Genomic DNA, 21,102 nt, shown 5'->3' on the forward strand with positions numbered 1-21,102 from the left:
CGGACATGGCCCCGGCCCCAGTCAGTGTTCGGTGCACAACAGCCGCTCTCAGCAGGTTGGACAAAGCTGCTGTGGTTGCAGCTACGTCCTGGTCCTACACAATGTCCCGACTGGGTCCTGGTGCTACACGCGGTCCCGGCTGGGTCCTGGTCTCGCACGCCCATGATGCGGGACGGTGTCGGTGAGCGGCCTGTCTACCGCTCAGCTGTTCTGACGTCGAGCACGCTATTTGACGTCACCGTGGGAGTGTTCCACCGTCGGGAGAAATGAACGGTCATCAACACAATCCTCTCAGCGCTCATGTAAGTCCAAGCCAGCAAAACACTTGTTTTACCAACTGCTCTATGAATGAAATGCGTTTCCATATGCTTTTACCCGGCCTGTTGAAGGCTCTCGGTCGGTTTACGTCATTTATCCCTTTGTTAGTGGCGCCTGGCGCGGTGCCCTGTTCGCCTGTAGCTACCGTGGCTGGAGCTGAAGCGATTTTTTTTCTAGCTGAGAGCCTAGCCAGCCTTGCTAACTGACAGGCTGAGTGCACGGGCTGCGAGTAAGCACCTGTTTTGCAACCTTGGGCAGTCGGGGTGGGCGATGTTAACGTGTATCTAGACGCGAGCGGGTGATTTCTGCGTTTTATAGACAAAATATATAAAGGTTGAACTTTGGGGACAATACCGAGGCCTGATATCAGTGATTTTGCCCACAGCAGTCAGACCAGTAAGTGCTAGATTAATACCACTGGCGTTACATTCAGCTGACTGAACAGTCCTGACTTTGTCCTCAATAAGCACCGGATAATATTACCATTTTAAACACGAGACTCTTCGCTAATTCAAACATCTACTGGAGGGACCGTAGCAATCCGCCACCATGAAATACAAGACTGCTAAGGTGTGATTAAGAAAGCCTAGAAGGTGCATGTGACAGATGGCCGGCCAGCACCTCACATAGGACTCACCGAGTCTGAGCCATTCACACCTGGGAGCTCTGCTGATGCAGGACTCTGCTGCATCTCCGGAGAGTGATGGTGATGGTGGGTTTTAAATATTCCTACGTATTAGATGTAGAGAGCTGGGTAAGAGAAAAAATAGATTCCACAGTATTTATGACTATGTGACGTGTAGGTAGTGTTGGGCACGTTACCATTAAAAAGCAATTAATTATAGTTAGGGCAAATAGTTACTTTCCCCAAAAAGTTACTGAGTTGCTAACGTTACAGTATAAAAGTGACTAATAACCAAGAAAAGTACTTTTTAATAAAATGCTCAAATGTCAAATTACTTGGACTCGCCCCCCCTAACCCCACAGCTGTTTTTATGTTGATGGACTGGGGGGGAAAAGTGTAGCCTATATAACGTACACTTTAACGAGTGTATTATTTTGTGATGTGTTTTATTGTCAGTAACAGTAACTTTTTTGATTACCCTTTACTGAAAAATAGTAGTGCTGTTAGTAACGCTGTTATTCCCATCACTGTATGTAGTTATGACAGTTGACACTAGACACTAGAGGGGAATCTGACATTCATATGAATTCATTGACTGGATTACACTGTAAGGCCTGGGCATCACACATGGTGACCCCCGCCACTCTAGTCAGTATATTACTGGCCAGAAAACCTGAATGTAAAAGCACATGCACAGAGATGTTTATTACAGTTTCCTTCTGTTGATCACACTACAGGTCTCCGCTCTGTTATGATTTGCCACTAATCAAAACTCGTTAATCAATTTTGAATCATGAGCATCACAGGCAGCACTTTAAATGCTCTGCTTGTATAGCTCTTAAAAGCAGGACAGAGTTGACCTTAGTGGAGTGATATTACCAGGTCTGCAGGTGAGCTCACTTCGGCTACAGAAACTGCTGACATCAGTGCAACCTTTGGATTTGGAAAGTGTGTAGTACTGGCAACCATTAAGTATACACACCGTGTTATCTCCCATCCACGTAAAATAACACGACGTTATGACCTCGCCCCGCACAGCAGCACCGGTGTGCACCGTAAAGTGAAATGAACGCTCTCCGGTGCAGCACGTTAGCCTGTGCTGCTAGCTGCTAGAGGAGTAGACAGGCCACCAGAACATGGACAGTGAAGTCTTTTTACTTCATCTAACGCAGCGATTTGCAACAGCATGCAGTGAAACCATGAACTGCATTGGCGGTTTCAGAAAATATTATTTTTTGTTGTGTGAATTTAATATCGGGGCCTGCGAATGTGGGCTAGCGAGTTGCTAATGTCATCCTCTTCTTATCTGTAGCTACTGTTAAACCGCTGGGCTCAGACTATTTGCAGTAACAGTAACACCTTTACTCTTTATATGCAGCCTTGCATCTGTGTACATAATGACCTCATCGCACAGTCTGCTCATTGATCGCTGAGCATTATTACAGTAACGTTACATGTAATGGCAGCGAATGCACCTGTTACCAATTGAGTAATTAGCCCGCCTAGATGTGTGCTCATAGTAAACTGTGGAAAGTGTGGCGTGCCTTCACGAAAGCTTTACTTGTGCGTGATAGTCTAATCAAAGGAAACTATTGTGGGTAACAGCAGTGGGTGTGGTGGGTGTGATTCTCAGAAAGCACCTCTACTGGTGAAATACAAAGAGATGGTTGTGTTGTGATATAGTGTTTGTACATTGTTGTGTTTATCAATAACTGTTTTACTGTCATACTGAGTCATCTTATCCTCCTTGTGGTTCTAAGAGGCAGAGAAATGGTTCATGTCCTGCAGCTATACTTTACAAACATTACTGGCATTAAAACACAGCAGAATTGAAACAAACCTTCATTATGTTATGAGACTTACAGCCTTGTATGAGCTCCAAAATCTTACACTACTTTGTTACAAATGTCAGATCATACAATGGACATAAGTACATTGAGAACCTGTGGCTTGATGAGTTGAGAGAAGATAATCAAACGTAGTCCAGATGGGGAACATCAGTTTGGTGTCAACCTGTTTCACACATGAGGTACTGTGTTGAGTATTTACTGTAAAACTGCACTGCTCTTTTCCCTTACACTATAATGTTGTACTGTATAATTAGTAAAGTAAATGTGTGAACAGTTTGTTACCCAATTACACGTTTAGCAGACAGGAATAAATATGCACTTGTACTCTAAGTCAATGTAATAATTTCTCCAATTTTAGCTTCATTTTGGCCTCTGCCAGGGGCGTGTCCAGACATTTTTGATAGGGGTGGCCAAAGTGGGGCACTGACTTATGGTGAGGTGGCATGAAGCGTGAGCATGAGCGTCTGTGCGCACACATTAGTACTCATGTACGTATGTATGTGCACACACACGTAAACACACCCACACAGGATTTGGCCATACCCAGTTCTGTCTGCAAAACCCATATCTACTGCAAGAAAAACTAGACCTACCGGTATTTGTCAAAATACAGGAGTGGCAACATACAATTGTGATAGAAAACCTCAATATTTTGTTCTTGAAAAAAAAAAAAAACATGACAAAAGCCAGTATAAAATAATGTATAAAATTACTCTGATATACCCCATCATATTTTGGTGTGGCACCTGGCCTGTGCCACCCAAGACCACTCCCTGAACACGCCACTGGCCTCTGCTGAGCCTGACCATAATGATAATATTTGGGTTGTAGTTCTCAGGATGCTGAACTGTGTTCACCATCTAATATCTGTTTTGTCTGATTGCTGTTTGCTTTGCTGCCTCCTGCTGCTGACCACACTGCATCAAAACAATGTGTATGTTTAATACAATATCATTTAATTAGCTATTACACTACTCTGCCTATGTCCACCAACATGTATTTACTGTTCCATAACTGTACAAAAATGGCTCATGGTGTCTTTATGTTTTGGCATTTGTTGTGCTAACATGTGCAATATCTGTAGAGCCACAGTTACATCAAAGGGTCAGCACTCCATAGATTTCTCATCCTCTCTTGTCTGTGTTTCTCTGTTTCTTTGCAGCATGTGATTTTTCTAAATGTCCTTGGAAACAGCTGACTAAAGCTTGACAGCTGTCTCACTACATTTCACGTGGAAGAGTTACCCAGAGAGAGTAGAGGAGGACATTCACTTGGATTATTAAGCCTTTTCTTTTATTGACAGACCCACAAATCATCTGCTGATGACCACAACTGAAGGTATGTTTATCTGAAGTCAAGACACTTTATTGTCATTTCTTCCAAATGTATGTGCATACATACGCTGAGATGAAAGTCAGGTTCCTTCCTTCTATCAACTATGATGCCAAACAACATTATTGCTTTTGTGTGCAGACCTTATCGTAAAATATATACGTTTTGAGCAATTTTCACTTCTTTTTGGGTCAATGAATCTGAGTTATACTCCCTCATATAAATATTTAGGCTTTGTTTTCCATGAATTTATGAATTTTTCAGAGGGAAGGAAAATGTTGGCCGACTCAGCAGGTAGAGCTCTGGGTGCCATATTAGGTAAAATGAAACTATTTCCTGATCTAGGTTTTGCTACTTACACTAAATTATATGACTCTATGGTTGCATCTATTCTCTTCTCTGCAGCAGGAGCGTGAGGCTCTGAGGAGGCCACCGACTGCAAAACTGTTCAGAGTATAGCTTTGAGGTGCTTCCTTGGAGTGCACAAGTACACTGTACACACTGTACAAGTACAGTATAGAAGGTGATACCGGTTGGGAAAGCTGTTTGACAAGTCAGAGATGTGAGATGAATTAGACTGTGGAACTGCCTCAACTGCTAGAGGAGAGGTTAACCAAAAGCATATTTACCTGGAACAAACTGCATCATCATCCATGGATCAGAGGTGTCTTCATTTTTTTTTCCACTTTTAGATTCAAATGTATATTTTATGAATAATTTACAGTGTAATCTAAAAGTGGTTAAACAGAAACTGTCACTGTTACACCAACAACAATGGAAGGTGGATATATGGAGGAAAAAAAAGCAAAACTAAGAAATTATTTTCAAATTAAAGTGAGTATTCCACTGAACCTTATGTTTCATTTAATTTAAAGAAAGGACAGAAGTCCCTCTGTGCTCAGGGTGTTTTACCCTTGGCAGATGAGGTAGGTAGGTATAAAGGTGTTCCTGAGGAACAGCGATTGTGTGTACTTTGTGACCTAGGAGTTGTCGAATATCAGTTTGTGTTTCACTGTCCACTATATCACGGTTTAAGAAATGTTTTATTTGAAAAAAAAAACCAAGAAAAGAATCCTGATTTGTTTTGGATCTCTGAATGTTCTATGTTATGTTGGCTGTTTAAGGAGGAAGTATTTACTTTCAGTAAGTTCTTGGAGAAGGCATGGCAGTTGCACAGGAGAACTCTTTATCTGTAATTCACATTTGGAGAATATTAATTGTACTTTCTTTTTATGACTGTCTTAGATGTTATCATACATGATTTACGAGAGTGTCTTGTAAGCCTGTGTGGGCTGGGCACCTTGTTGTGCAGGACACTTTAACAATTATTACTTAGCCTTAAAAATGATTACTTAGCCTACTTACTTACAGTATTTTCTAAAGCAGTGTCATTTCGTTAAGTTCCACTCTTGACTGAATATAGGAATATTGGAATAAAAGGTCTGTGCTGTGTCTTTAAAGGCAAGGAAACGCTTAAGTGTTTCTAGACATGCACAGCGCTGTGTAGATGGTGACCTTGGAGCACAGAGTGATAGGCGAATGTTGGCTGACCCACTTCAAAGGGAACACTTTGCCCTCAGCCAGGAGGAGTTGGACACCATTGTATTTTCATAGATGAGGATGGAGTTCCAAGTCAGCGGTGTGGTTGTGTGTTCACAGATCTGGTGTTTAGTTAACGAAGCTGACTGCATTGCATTGAATATCCATTATGATCAGTATGACCAGAGATGAGGTTGCAGAGCTAATGTTCCTCTGTAAGATGAGAGGCACCTATAGAAGAAGCCTACTGCTACAACCATGTATTCATTTTCATTCCAATCCATTATAGCTTACCAGCAGCCTGTTTCGTTTTGACAGTATGGACCTTATAGGGGGAGGGGGGGTGTATCAGGCAAACAGGTTATTGATGTTTTCATTCATCTTTTGACTAATGACTCAAATGAGTAATGGTAGTAATGAAAAGAATGAAATTCCCTCTGTTCAAGCATGTTGATTATTTTGTTATTGATGTATTTCCTTCCACCTACCTTTCAACCAACTGCTTTCTTATCACTGTGTTCCCCTAATGGAACATTTCACTGTGTTATTGTGGAGACTTTTCTGCTGTCTGGTTAAACAATGCTTAGTAGCTCTGCTGACTCATGGAATCACAGATGATCTCAGTAATGGTGTATCATACAGACTATATATAAACTTTGACTGAGACCTTTTCTTTAGGTCTTATCGTTGTAAAAGAGCCAGCTGGGTGCTCAAGGGCTGAGGGGGGTCATCAGAAATGTAATGCTGAAGAAATATTCCAGCCTTTGTGAAAAGCACTCGTGCGATAATGTACTATAAAATCCAGAATTTAGAATTAGAATTAGTTTTCCATGCTAAGTAATGTTGTAATATGTATTGTTGCCTGCCACTATATAGTATTATTGGACTATAAATCACCATATTACAGTAATGTACATGTACATTCTGCTACTGATAAAACCCAGTACAGCCAGTGCTTTAGATTTAATTCAGTGAATGTGAGGCATACAATGAGATTAGAGCTCTGCATGTACTAATATGAAAAATGGCTATAATCCAGGTTAAGGTACTACTTTTCCAGAAATGAGTGATGAGCGAGGACATTTTGTTTAAAAATGAATAAATAAAAGGTTTATTAGGAAAAATTGAATATTTTGGCTGCCAATGACCCACAGTTACAGTAAAAAAAAAATACTTCTAAACCTGAAATCATAATAACCCCATATGTCTTTTCAGTAACAGCTTTTAAAAGCATTGTTGAATGCAATGATTTGAAGTTTGCTTGTATGTATAACTAATGTTATGACTTCAACATTATCTACAGCTGATGTCATGTTCATGTAGTCAGATGCTTATATAAACATCATGTGCTGTAATGTTCAGTTTAATTTTCCAAGGCTCCAGTTAGTCATTGGCAGTCACTGATGGTCAGTGTAAAGTGTTTAAGAACTCCTTTATTATTAGGGTTTGTGTAGTCTGTTCATTTTTGTGTCTTGTTATAGTGTGTCTATTTCAGGACCTTTTCCCTTTTGTTTTGTATCGAGTATATCGTTTATGTTTTTTGTTTGTTTCTGCTTCATTTAGCCAGTCGTGAGTTGTGAGTCAGAAGAGGAGAGGCTGGGCTGATGGTAAGCTCTATGTCACACTCTATCACCTCTCTCTCTCTCTTCCTTTCTCACTGTCTCATAACATGTGGGTGAACCCAGAGGGTTATTTTTATGAGCTGTCATCTGAGAGCCAAAAACATGGGATGGTCCTTGACAGTACTGGGTTTATCCTTGTTAGAAATAAAAAGGGGACAGGAAAAAAAACCCTGATTAGATCAGAATCAGATCACAGTCACTGTTCATGTAGAATTTTATTTACATTTTTCACACTGTAGTTTTTGTTAGCGTCATCCAAGCATTCTCAATTATGTTTTATGTATGAATACTTTCTGAAATGTAGTTTTCAACTATCGTGAGAGCTTTTGTGCAGTTGGTCTTGAATGCCTTTGACAAACAGCCACAGGCATCAACCTTTAACAGCGCAATACAGCAAATGTCAACATTTCAGAAACTGTTCTCAAAAAGTTGTTTATTTTGTAAATTTAGTTTTCTGCACTACTGGGTTGACATTGGTCTACTTTCCACAAAGAAAATTTCTCAGTCATGATCTGTTTGCAAAAAGACAACCTGGAATGAACAAATGACTGAAAGTCATAGTTTGATCAGTGGCCATGTCTGTGTCAACCCAGTATTTGCTGCTTGGTGTTGGTTTATATTCTGCTGCTGCTTGTTATGTTCATCATTCACTGCTGCATGTCGTAATCCATTTTATTTTCCTTTTGTGGTAGACAAGCATGACATTGAGCCAAGCCACAGATGCATGCCCACTCAAAAGGCCCAACTGAGCGCCATCCCCGCTGCTCCCTGGCTTTCATCAGCCTCTCAGAGGGGGGCGGTGTGGACGGGGCGTAGCTAGGCCCTGCACGCCCCTCGTAGAACCTCACTGTGAAACTGGAGGTCTCTGATGGATCAGGGTAGTAGTGAGCAGAGTCCAGAGGAGCCGGACTCAGGGGGCCGAGCGGAGCCCGAGGCCGGCAGGAGGGCGTCGGAGTCGGACCACGGCTTGTCCAAAATCACCCATAATGCCCTGGAGAACATGGGAGCGTTGGGCCATGGCCTGAAGCAGCTCTTCCAGCCACAGCGCCGACGCTCCTCCGTCTCTCCGCATGACTCCGCCTCGTCCTGGGCGGGCGCCCCTCCCTCTGAGCCCACCGATGTAGGGTCAGACGTAGGGGACGCTCCCGCCCCCTCGGCCCTTCCTTTGGATTCTGACAACACTGCCGCTTCCGCCCCCCCTGCAGCTCTGAGCCGAGTTCTGCAACAGATCCGAGGCGGTCCACCAATGAAGCGAGGCACCAGCCTGCAGAGCCGCCGCAGCAAGGCGGGGGGCACTGGGGACCCCCCGCAGAAAGGAAGCCCCCAGATCCACAGGCGTAGCACCCATGAAGCCCTGCTGCAGTCTGGACGGCCGCGCTCCTCGTCCACCACGGACACACCCAGCAGCCCGGCGCTGGCCGACATGCTGCTGACCTCTGGGTACCACTCCACCGAGGAGCCGGACAAGGTGAGGGTCAGCTGGTCCAGATCCTGCAGGTTTTACTGAGGATCAGGGTGATGTGGAATTTCAGTGATATTGAAGAGGGCTGCAACTATATTAAAGGAATATTTGAACATTTTAACAAATTCACTTATTGCCATAATCACTATAGTCTTAGCAGTAGGTTCATTACCTTAAATTGTTGGTGCAAGCTGTTTTTAGATCGGCGGGGCAGAGGTGCGAAAATTTGCCAAAATGTTGAAATATCCCTTTAAACTTATTATTTTTTAATTAATTGATGAATCATTGCCGACAGCCCAGGTGATGGCTGATAATGAATGCAGTGGCAAGAAATTTGCCAACTCTAGTAGGCAGAAATGAAGATGCAAGACATTTCATACAGTCAACTGTCTCTATGGCAACATTTTTTCTGTATATATCCCTCAAAGAACCAAGGACAGTGTAGTTCCAAAACTGAGAACTTGTTTTGTTCGAAATTATAAATTAAAAATATAAATTAAATTTCCATTTTGCATATAATACATTAGTATGTGTTATTTAAAATATTTTCCAACATTTATTTATTCTCACTTTGCTCCATTTAAAAACCTGTGGACACACAGGCAAAAAAATCTAAAATTATTTATTGTGAATTTATTCTAGAAAATGAATCATACAGTTTATTATACTGAATTCAGTCCTAAACTGTTGTGTACAGTGTTTCCTCTACATTCATTTCCTAGCCACCGCTCCTTCAAATTTCTTTCTTTTTTTTTATTGTCACAAATACACCACCGCCGCATGTCTCCACATTCACAGCAGAGTCCTGCACTGGGTCGGGTATTCGCGAGTACTAAGGTAAAAACTTTCTTGCTCAGTATCTACTCTTTGCACCTCGTCTGCACCTCAATGACGGACCACAGCGTGTTTTTCCACAGCATTATTTAACTCAGGTGACAGAATAACAACTGTCTCAGTACAGAGTCTCAGTGGTCACTGTTGCCGGTGTGTTTTTAAAATTAGCGGGTTTGATTCTCGTGTTGCCGCCACTCCTTAAAAAAATCCTAGCGGAAACATTGGTGTACATGACAGGTTAAGCCTCAGGACATAAAACATTAAGAAACAGATCATAATAGAGACAAGAGCAAACAAATCCATTGTATACGTTTGCAATCCAGTGGCTTTAACTGGCAGTAAAAACAAAAGATGAAACTGACTCATGCACCAGTGTACATGCAGGCATATCTAAAGTCAGTGAATTGGGGAACTGTGTCTAAAAGGCTGTTAATGGTTTGGATATGCCTGAATGGAGAGATGAGCTGTCAGCGGTGGAAGGTCACAGATTGCCTCTGAGTGGTTGGTCACTATGTGCTTTAAGCCTTTCTAAATATAACTTTTGCTGCCTGAGTGTACTTCAGGCCAGAGAAGGCTTGCTGGGAAAAACAAACTTGTTTCAGCATTTGTTTTGTTTTTTTAACACTGAATTACAATAGAATAAGAAGAACAATATCTCAAGTCAAGTGTCATTATCACTGAAACCATGAAAGTTGAGACACAGAGTGCAGAGTGACAGAAGGATGTGTGGGATAATAAAACAGGAGAAAGTGGACATCATAAAGCAGAGGCCATGCTACAGGTCTGGTTACTCAGTATTGAGTTTATTAACAGCTGGTAAAAGCACGTTGGAAACATTACACCCTCATGGTCAACCTTTTGATACATTACACACAGTTCTCCCACGTTTATGGCCAGTCAACAGTGGATACACAGGTAGACAGCTGTCAAAGGGTGGATCGCCAGTTAAAATGAGAATCATCCTGTATTAATACCCTGGGCATCTGGTAGTTTAGGACCTGACTGTGCATTTCGATTGTTGCTGCTGTAAATACTCTAATAGTAAAGAAAAGTAGAGATTAGCATTGTGTAAATCTAGACGAGCCTGATGACAAGCCAACACTTGTTAAAGCTTCATCATCAACAGCTTGGTACCATAAGAGTTACCAGCTTTGTACGGTATGTGTTTGTGTGTGTTATTGTTGCACATCCTGTCACAGCTGTAGCTGCTGTTTCATGCAAATGTTTGGTTTCAGTTATAGTTAAATCAGACAACATAACTTTCTACTCTTCATGGTTCACATCATTAAAAGGGATAGTTCGGCTTTTTTGAAGTGGGGTTTTCTGACGTTCAAATGGCCATTAAGTATAATATCTGCAGTAGAAAGGTCTCTGTCCCTCCCACTGAGAAACACCGGCGCATCGCGCTGCATCGAGACACAGGTCCAGTCCAGTCCAGTCCTGTCTCAAAATAATACACCAGTTCAAGAGTGTGATGTAAAATAAACATTTACAACGCATCAGCTGCTTGGAAAAAAGTTTGTTTTTCTGAAACTAACCAACTCACTCAGTACTCTTCGGTATTCCTCCACACAGGCAGAGTCTGCGACATGCTGTATCACTCCGCATATCAACTGTTTGGATCAGAGGTGTACAGAAGAGGCGGAATGATACAGCACGTCACGGACTCTGCCTGTGTGGAGGAATACTGAGGAGTACTCAGTGAGTTGGTTAGTTCCAGCTGATGCATTATAAATGTTTACTTTAGATTGATTAATCATCCCTCATTGACAACAGTGTACTGTGTCTCAGTGCAGCACGATGCGCCGGTGTTTCTCAGTGGGGGAGAGCAGAGACCTTTCTATTGCAGATATTATACTTAAAGCAGAAGTAAGTGATATTTTTGTGTTAATATAAGTCTTAAATAGTTATATCTTCCGACAGCAATCACTTACATAGAGTGTTTGGACTGAAACACGGGTCTCCCAGTCCCTCTGCTCTGCTCTGATCCGAGGAGAAAACTTTTTTCGTATCCTACAGTTTTTATCCAATGAGGAGAGAGAACGGCATGCAGGGCTGTGTGTGCAGCCAAGGGACGCCGTGAATGTGGTGACGTCGGGACGAGGACTGTTATGGTGCGTTCAAGGCAGCCCGTAACTCGTGTTTTTCCGACCTGTGAAGTTGTACCAGTTCGATCTGGTACGAGTTCACCGGTCGGAAGTTACGAGTGGCCGTTATAGTGACTTTCACAGGTAAAACAGGTCGGAAAAACACGAGTGGGTTGCCTGGAACGCTACAAAGTCGTAAGTTGTGACTTGAAGCTGTAATTTACGGTTTCAAAAGCCGGCCTCGAACGCAGCATTAGCCAAAACGACCGGATCGCTTACTTCTGCTTTAATGGCCATTTGTAGCTCATACAACCCCACCTCAAAAAATATGTACTATCCCTTTAAGTGGCTGGAACATACAGTGTTTCCAGTTCAACATATAAGAACCTCACAGCCTGAATGTATAGATTAGTGGCTGCTTGCTCTTGAATATTATTAAGCCATTTGATTTAGTGTTGTTTAAAAAGATTTATAATGTACTGTACCTCTTGTCTCTCTGCCTCAGTGTGAGCCCCAGGCAGCAAGTCACTGGTCCTGGACTTTGCCTACTGAGGGGTAACTTTAAATGAGTGTCATAACAATGTAAAATGGCCACTGTCTCCATAATCAGTCACCGCATCCTTCTATCTGGATCTACAGCAAATTACAAAGTGTTTTTTTGGGTTGTGTTTTCAGATCATGAACTTTAAATAAATATCAAATTTTTTTTTACATTTACATTTCTGATCCTCTTTTTCCTCAACAGTTGGATCGTTATGATGGCTCGGGCCCTGCTGTGTCACCCAATGCCCTCCCCTACGGCGCAGACGGGTACGACGTAGTGGATAGTACTCCTGACCCCCAGAGAACCAAGCAGGCCATCGCCCAACTGCAACAAAAGATCCTCAAGCTCACCGAACAAATCAAGATCGAACAAACGGCGCGCGACGACAACGTGGCCGAATACCTGAAACTGGCCAACAATGCGGACAAGCAGCAGAGCGCGCGCATCAAACAGGTGTTTGAGAAGAAGAACCAAAAGTCAGCTCAGACTATCCAGCAGCTGCAGAGGAAGCTGGAGCACTACCACCGCAAGCTCCGAGAGGTGGAGCACAACGGCATCCCTCGCCAGCCCAAAGACGTTTTCCGAGACATGCACCAGGGGCTGAAAGATGTCGGAGCCAAGGTGTGTGTTTCACACTAGTTATTCAATCAATCAAATCTTTATTGTCATATATACTGAAGACAGCGTCACACAGTACAATGAAATTGTTACAGATGTCTGTCACTGGTAAAAGATAATCCCTTTCCACTCTACTGAAAATATTGTCAGCCTCTTCACTGTGGTTAAACCAGATGCTGTGTAAGCCCTACTGAGTCCTGCTATTAACATCCCTGGTGATGTCATCACAAGTGCAGGGCTAGAGTTGGTAAATAAAGACACTCAGGCACCGGATGCATTGAGGTTCCTGTGTCACATGTGGCCACATCCTTTCAGCAGTGTAAATGCAGACGTGTCCTGGGCCTGAATAGTCCCAACCAGTGTTGGGCACTCGTTGCTAAGTTTTTAGTTATAGTTACCAGTTACTTTCTCCAACAAGTAACTGAGTTAGTAACTGAATATCTACATTATAAAAGTAACTAATTACCAGGAAGAGTAATATTGTCTTTTTGCTCAAATATGTCAAATGACTTGGATTCGCCCCTCTAACCCACTAACCATAACCCTGACCTCCTGTTTATCTGGAACTACCCAACTCGTCACGGAGCCTGCCTGTGCGGAGGAATACTGAGTGAGTTAGTTAGTTCCAGATAAACGTGATGGAGTGAAATCAATGCGTAGGCTATATAACGTACACTTTAAGAGGTGTATTATTTTGTGACGGGACTTCTTGAGTCAAGTAACGGTGTTATAACGGGGGAAACAGTAACTTTTCTGATTACTCGTTAATGGAAAAAGTAGCACCATTATTTTATAACACCATTGTTACCATCACTGGTCCCAACATAAATATTTCACTAAATAATAAAACAAGTTTTACACTGTACAGCTCAACACAGCAGAGGTGATGATCTATAATGGACCTTTGTCAGAGTGGTTCTAAACATAACTGCATATGTTTTTATTTACATATAAAACAGAGAAGTGAGATCCACTCATGACAGGTTAAGGCCTGTAGATGCCAAGTCTGAACAGGGCCACAGAGTATTGACCAGATCTTTGTGATTCCAGGTGACAGGTGGCTTCTCCAGCTTCTCTCAAGCCACTCACTCTGCAGCCGGAGCTGTGGTGTCCAAGCCAAGAGAGATCGCCTCCCTCATCCGCCACAAGTTTGGCAGTGCCGATAACATAACAGCCCTGAAAGACTCGTTGGATGAAACCCAGGGAGATGAGGGCGTTGCCTCCGGAGCGGCCAGGACCCTCGGGACGGGACAGTTGCAGTCCAGCCCAAAGTTCGGCAGCGACGAAGACTGTTCTAGCGGTACATCGGGCTCTGCAGGAGCCAACAGCACTACTGGAGCCCCTGGAGGCCCCCCGAGCTCCAAGGGCAACACCCTCGAACATGCCCAGGCCTCAGGCTTCGACGCCGTTCTCCATGAGATCCAAGAGCTCCGGGAAAACCAAGGTCGACTTGAGGAGTCCTTTGAAAACCTAAAAGCTCACTATCAGCGGGACTACACCATGATCATGGAGGCTCTGCAAGAGGAGCGATACAGGTATATGATACAGGCCTGTCCTGTGTACTGTAATAAACAGGGGTGCACATAACTGGTACGCAGGTACGCATGCGCCACAAAAGCGAGGTAATGCGTACCAACACCTGTGTCACCACACGCTTTTGCGTACCTGACAGTCGCTAAAAAAAAAAACCTACTGTCTGACCTGCAGCTGAGCTGAGTGGTCAGAGGAGCTCTGCTGCTTCTCTCTCGTCCGCCTGCTGTTTGGCTGCACTTTGTATAAAAAGAGTTAAAGCGCCAATCAGCTGATCCAGAGCACGGTGGATGTGGCGCTGCACAGCTGTAGCAGCGCGCATGTGTGTTTCATAATGTAAAAAAAAAAAATTGACGATCGTCCTCAGTCGCCAATAAAGGATTGGGTTGCCACCAGGCACAAGCCTAGTCACAGACCTATAATAATAATTTATAATAATAATAATAATTTTATAGAGCACCTTTCAAAACAAGGTTACAAGGTGCTTATCAATAAATATAATTGAAATACTAAATAATAATAAATTAGAATACAGGAATACAGAATAAAAAACTACAAGAATCACATAATAAGAAAACAGAATCAGTTAAAAAACAAAAAAACAAAAAGGCCAGATGATAAAAGTGAGTTTGAAGAAGTGATTTAAAAGAGGGTTCTTAGTTTGACTGCCTGTGATCTTCAGGCAGGGCATTTCACAACTGAGGGGCCCGGGCAGCAAAGACCCGGTCCCCTTTAGTGACCAGGTGAGTTTTACGTTCCTCTAAAATGCCCTGCTGGAAGATTTTGGGTTCCAGATTTTAGCATGTCACCAATGTAAGCAGAAGCCTGACCTTATAAGGCTGTAAAAACGAACAGTAAAATCTTAAAATCCATATGGTTTGAGTACCAAACTCTATCTCCTGGTACTCATCTGAGTAGCAGCTCACCCCTGATGCACCCCTGATAATAAAGTATGTCTGTATGGGTAGGGGACATCATCACTGTGACGTACTGTTGTGTTTATTATTTTGCAGGTGTGAACGTTTAGAGGAACAACTCAACGACCTGACGGAGCTGCACCAGAATGAAATCCTCAACTTGAAACAGGAACTAGCCAGCATGGAGGAGAAGATAGCTTACCAGTCTTACGAAAGAGCGAGGGACATTCAGGTAAAGCACCAGACTGAACTCAACAGCTCTGCTCTGTCACCAGTCATTTCTCTGACAGTTCTGTCTGTGACCTGCAGGAGGCGCTGGAGGCCTGTCAGACGCGGATCTCCAAGATGGAGCTGCAGCAGCAGCAGCAGCAGGTGGTGCAGCTGGAGGGGTTGGAGAACGCCACAGCGCGGACTCTTCTCGGAAAACTAATCAATGTGCTGCTAGCCGTCATGGCGGTCCTTTTGGTGTTCGTGTCCACGGTGGCGAACTGTGTCGTCCCCTTAATGAAAACACGCAGTCGCACACTTTCTACGCTGCTCCTGGTAATCCTGCTGGCCTTCCTCTGGAGGCACTGGGAGGCCATCTCAGAGTATCTGCATCGCTTTCTCCTGCACCCAAGATGACCGGCTGGAGGGGCGTCTGTAGATGAAGGGACAGGGGGGGGTTGGGGTTGATGTGTAAAGAAGGGTGACCCGTACGTGGAGTTGAATCTCTCAATACTCCTACCTTTTCTTCTTTTGTGAATTCTGGAAACACTTAGGAAGACTGCATCAGAGGTTTGTCACTTTATCACTTTCTGAGATGAGTTTAAAGAAGAATATAAGAGAATAAGGGGAGGAACGGTTGGATATTCGGTATCGACTCTCTATCATACATATTGGAAGGGTGAGTAGGGCATAGCTGAAGGAGGGGCCAAGAGAACTGCACACTTAATTTCTCTCTTCTGAGTGAATTTGTTTACATGTGGAAAACTTTGTATTGTTTCCCCACAGAAGAAAATGTAATTCAGAGTTTTATTACTTTTGGGCTGATCCAAGTGGTATTGTTTTGAAGTCACTGCTATTTTTAATACAGCTGATTAATTTAATGTTCTTTTAACTGTAACGAGCTGCCAGTGTTCTGCTACTCTACTCATCCATCTCCTCTTTTTGTAAGTTCTCTCTCTTCTGGTCTCGCCATTCTCTTTTTTTTTCAGTCTGCTCTTTCTTTTCCATGTACACAGTTTTTTGTTTTTATTTTCAGATATCATTTTGTGTCACCAACTCTTCCTCTTCTTGCTCACGACACCCTGAAGAACGGGGTGCTTGCACATCAGCTACTTTGCCCTGGAATCAGACTCGTCACTGTTTCAAACGGTCGTGGGCTCTTGACTTGTTTCTTTTGGACATGTGAAGTCAATAACACTGGTTCTGCCACAACCAGGAAACTACTATCATGAACACTTATCTTAGAGTTGTGACCCTGCCCCCTGGGCCGACTGGATCCTACTTTCCTGGTGGCTTTTCCACAGCAGAAGAATTATCTATGAACTGAATTAACATACTTGAAGAGCGATTAAAGTGCTCAAAGACTCAGTGCTTCCGTACTGTTTCTTGTTAGTGACAATGAAATAGTAATACTTTTTAGTTGATTTTTTTTTATTTTTTAAAAACAAATAAATTTGCTGTTTTAAAAGGTGAAATTTCTCTTTTATATACGTATGTCTGCAGTGTCAACACGTGAGGATATATTAAAAAAACCTCTTGTTTTGGTCACTTAATTTGTTTGTCCAAAAAAAAAATCCATATGCAAAAATTGACATGTTACATGCAGTTGGCAGTTTATTAGGTACACCTAGCTGAACCTGTTGCAGCTAGGTGTTCACTCAGCTAACCCTAACCCATCATTTTGGAAGCTGCACTTTGGTGATGCTGTGTTTCTGCTCTGTCATGGACAAACTAACTATGTGGCTAATCCGGCCAGACCGTCAAATACTGGTACAAAAATTATAGCAAAAACCTTTCATGCACTGGGAAAAAGGGTGAGCAACAACACTGCTCCACTAAAACCGAATGTAATTTGAATGTAAGTTTTCTTTGACTTTGAGGTAATGGCTTTACATGTCATATTAGTTGACACAAACACTCTCCATACATCTGATACTGGCCCAGCCTGGTCGTCAAATTTTAAAACTCATTGTGGCCTCTGAGCCAAAACGTTTGCCCAGCTCTAAGAACTAAGGAACAGAAACACCTCATAGAGTTGAATTTTAACACAAGAGCAGCTGCTAAATCCTCATTACAATGGAATAATGACCCCCATGGTTGGGTATCATGTGCTGAGGACGGTTCTCTGCATGGTGTGTGAGGCAGAATCATGGACACATCATGCTTTTCAATGAACCTTTTTTGTTTTGGGTGAGACTTTCTCAACAGGAAAGTCAGTCAAGATGTCTGCCCACACAGTCCTGAGAGCAGCTGATCGGGGATGTTTACCAGTATGGCTACACAATACTAGACACTTCTCTGTACATCTGCCTTGTTTATGGGTGACCTTACACTAGACATCGATCCTCTGCTTCAAAAACTTTGACTTTGCACAGTAATGAACCCAGCTGGGCCTGACACCATCAACCTGCTGTGTAGATCTGACATTCAGTTGCAACAGTTAATTTCTGACAAATTATCAAAACAACTCTATCACAAGAAGTGTAGCTATGACCGACATTAGGGGCTACTAATCCTTTCAGAGTAAAGTGTTTCATGCTGTTTAATACTAGTAACATGCTGTCTGAATCATGGACTGTTTTCGCCGTTGTTAAGCAGCATGAAACAGTTGTTGCAATGTTAGCCAGCTAACTGCAAACAATAAACTGAATAATGTACAGTAAAGGGTTGTGTTGCTGTTCCTGATTTGTCATCAAAGATCCCTCAAATTAGGATTTATGGTTTTTTATTAGCACTAAGTGAATATAACTTAATAGGCAAGGTGTGTTTATAGCCCAGTTTTACAGTTTGTCTCAAAGGTCTTTACACAGCATCATCATCCTCTGTCCTCAGACCCTCACATCCACTGAGGAACAACTCCCAGGAAGAAACAGGAGAAAGCTCAGGGTGAGAGACAGAGGAGGGATCCCTCACCCAGGACGGGCCGACCTGACAAAGAAGTTGTGTACAGACAAGAAAACAGTTTACAACACGGAATTTGGGATAAATGGGGATTGTTCAGTCAAGAAGCAGCATGGGTCAGGGACAGCAGACCATCTATTGAAGTAAAATCTTTCCAGAACTCGTTGGGGCTGAATAGTGGTGATGCTCAAAGGTAAATTTAAAAAAAACTAACTGAATTTCACTGGAGACAAAGAGCTTTAATTAAAAAAACTATTTACATTCAGATTAACAGTTCTTTCCTTCCACAAGCAGCAGTTTTAAGGCATATGCTTAAAAGGGCGATGTGTTCTTTTCTTATTTAACTATATACACAACTCACAAAAAGTTAGGAATATTTGACAAGAATATCCCTATAAAAAAGTTCATGCTATAGTGATATTCTACCATGAAAGCCTTTAAGTAGAAGGATGCAATGGTAATTTCTTTATCTCAAACAAAAGCTAACAAGAGTGGTGGCTAAAATCTCAATTACTTCAATTTGATCAAAGTGTTTTCTGATGTCAAAATGTGAACATGGTGGAGAGGAGAGGGAGAGAGAAGAGGACTATCTACAAATTGTCATTGAACCAGATCATTTAGTGGTTCAATTGAACCACTAAATCAGACGGTGCTTGTGATGTTTGTGGTTAATCAGCTTGTTAGAGAACAGCATGTTATTCAATAAGTACTGAAACATTGAACAACTGGACATGTGCATTCAAAAGTTTAGAGAAGGTTAAATTAAGTTCACCTGTAAAGATTATAGTGCATTTTAGGTGAATTCTGAAATTTAATCCAAACATCCCTAACTCTTTGTGAGTAGTGTAATTCAGAACACTGGTAACCAGAGTAACAGTCTCATTGGTGGGATTCTCACCTGAAAGCAGAGTTCTGATCTTAAATGTACAAACTCTTCAGCAGTCCTGAGGACCTGCTGCCTTTTCACCAACAGTCAACCTGTGGAGGGCACTAGAGCTGCATCAAGACCTGCTACAGGCACCACCACACTGCTGCTCTCCATCATGTCAGTCCTGTTAGTGTGTCCACTGTGCCTTACTCGTCCCACCAGCTCTTACATTATTGTCCTGAGATTAGCAGGATAAAGACATGTACAGCATCATGCTTAAAAAACCAAAGGACACAAGCTCTAAAAATTTAATATTTTATTGCAATTACACTAAAAACATCAATTGACAGTTAGAAATTTACTCTGCAGATTTCCCTCGTCTCCCAGTGGCCCTAGGGGCGGGGGCGTCACTGCCTGCTTTTGCAGCCTTGCTCTTGGATGGCTTCGCTGGCTTCGCTGGCTTCGCTGCCTTCGCCGCCTTCGCCTCGGTTGTGGACTTTTTGGTGGCCTTTGTTTTGGTCTTAGAGCCTCCCTCATCGTCAGACTTCTCGGTGTCCTTTGTTTTGGTCTTGGAGCCTCCTTCATCGTCATTCTCGGTGGCCTTTGTTTTGGTCTTGGAGCCTCCCTCATCGTCAGACTCCTCGGTGGCCTTTGTTTTGGTCTTGGAGCCTCCCTCATCGTCAGACTCCTCGGTGGCCTTTGTTTTGGTGGTAGAGCTTCCCTCATCATCAGACTTCTCTGCAGCTTTTTTAGCTTTTGTCTTCTTTGCTGGAGCCTTCTTTGCAGCCTCTTCACTTTTCTTTGACTTTTTGGGAGGCTTTGGATCCTAAAAACAGAAGCACAGTATAATCCATAACACACAGGAACCTCTAACTCAGCCCAACCTCTGTCTCCAAGAATGAACATGTGCTTACCTCCTCTGACTGGGCCGGTTCACTGCCTTTCTTCTTTCTACCTTTAATTAAAAAAAATAAAAATATCAGAACTGAACAGACACCAGTGAGACCAGCCTACATCACTGTTGGTGTTCATTTCATTCTTACCTGCACCTGCAGCCTTCTTCGCTCCATCCTTGGCTGGTTTTGGAGCTTTTGGCACATTCGGATCCCTGTTCTCAGTTTTCGCTTTTGGCTCCTTGGCTTTTGGTGCAACCTAAACAGGACAACAATAAAAAGAGTCCGATTACTGACGTCATTCGACCCTTTGTGGTGGAGCTGGAGACGTGAACGCTTACCCTAAATCTTCCCGCTAAACCAGTGGCAGTGGAGTTGGCAGGGCGCACCAGCGTGCCGGTCTCCAGGCCCTTTTTCAGGGCTTTGCGGACCAAGTTCTTTAACCTCACCAAATCCACCGAGGGGTATTTCTGTTTGATGTAGTTCTGGATCGCTTGGGATGAGACTCCTTTACGTGAGTCTAACTCCTGCAGCGCCTCCTTCACCATGATGGCCGTGCTTGGATGAGTTGACAGTTTACGCACGGCCACAGCATCTAGTGGGCAAACAATACGCAGATGTTTTTAACCACGCAACTGCTCTAAAAACTTGGACAATCTCAAATATTAACTTCACTTCTTTTATAACCTATGATTCTTTAGCATTTGCGTCCTCACCTGGTTTTGTCTCAGTCGTCTCCTCCACTGGAGCGTCGTCGTCGGAGAGTGTCGGCTCAGCGGCTGGCTTCTTAGGAGGCATGACTGATGTCGGCTAATGTTACAACACGATAGGCTACACAAACCAGCTTCTCTGTAGACTAAAAGTTCACAGCATGTGCTTCTTGCCCAGTCTGCGGCTTTATGCGACCGCTTCCTCTAAAATAAGCCCAGGTGACTAACATCACACCAGGTGCAAT

At 43.0% G+C, this 21,102-nt stretch overlaps 2 protein-coding genes across 3 annotated transcripts; one reads left to right on the forward strand and one right to left on the reverse strand.

Annotated features, from left to right (window-relative positions):
* On the forward strand, positions 1 to 16,856 carry tmcc1b (transmembrane and coiled-coil domain family 1b). 2 transcript variants are annotated; one of them, XM_083972612.1, is made up of 8 exons: positions 1 to 302; positions 3,956 to 4,131; positions 7,228 to 7,271; positions 7,979 to 8,754; positions 12,415 to 12,834; positions 13,882 to 14,366; positions 15,375 to 15,510; positions 15,588 to 16,856. In XM_083972612.1, exons 4-8 carry the CDS (start codon positions 8,155 to 8,157, stop codon positions 15,900 to 15,902), a joined length of 1,956 nt encoding a protein of 651 aa, XP_083828738.1. In that variant the 5' UTR covers positions 1 to 302; positions 3,956 to 4,131; positions 7,228 to 7,271; positions 7,979 to 8,154; the 3' UTR covers positions 15,903 to 16,856. The 2 variants fall into 2 exon arrangements, with proteins under 2 accessions (XP_083828738.1, XP_083828739.1); XM_083972613.1 differs by having other exon boundaries at positions 8,492 to 8,754.
* Positions 16,857 to 19,612: 2,756 nt separating this feature from the next.
* On the reverse strand, positions 19,613 to 20,728 carry h1m (linker histone H1M; the record flags this gene model as incomplete). Its single annotated transcript, XM_083972166.1, has 4 exons — positions 20,489 to 20,728; positions 20,304 to 20,406; positions 20,169 to 20,209; positions 19,613 to 20,080 (listed from the first exon to the last, which is right to left on the reverse strand). Exons 1-4 carry the CDS (start codon positions 20,693 to 20,695, stop codon positions 19,613 to 19,615), a joined length of 819 nt encoding a protein of 272 aa, XP_083828292.1. The 5' UTR covers positions 20,696 to 20,728.
* Between the last annotated feature and the right edge of the window lie 374 nt (positions 20,729 to 21,102).

The sequence above is a fragment of the Trachurus trachurus genome (genome assembly GCF_905171665.1).
Source record: "Trachurus trachurus genome assembly, chromosome: 5".
Taxonomy (NCBI): Eukaryota; Metazoa; Chordata; class Actinopteri; order Carangiformes; family Carangidae; genus Trachurus; species Trachurus trachurus.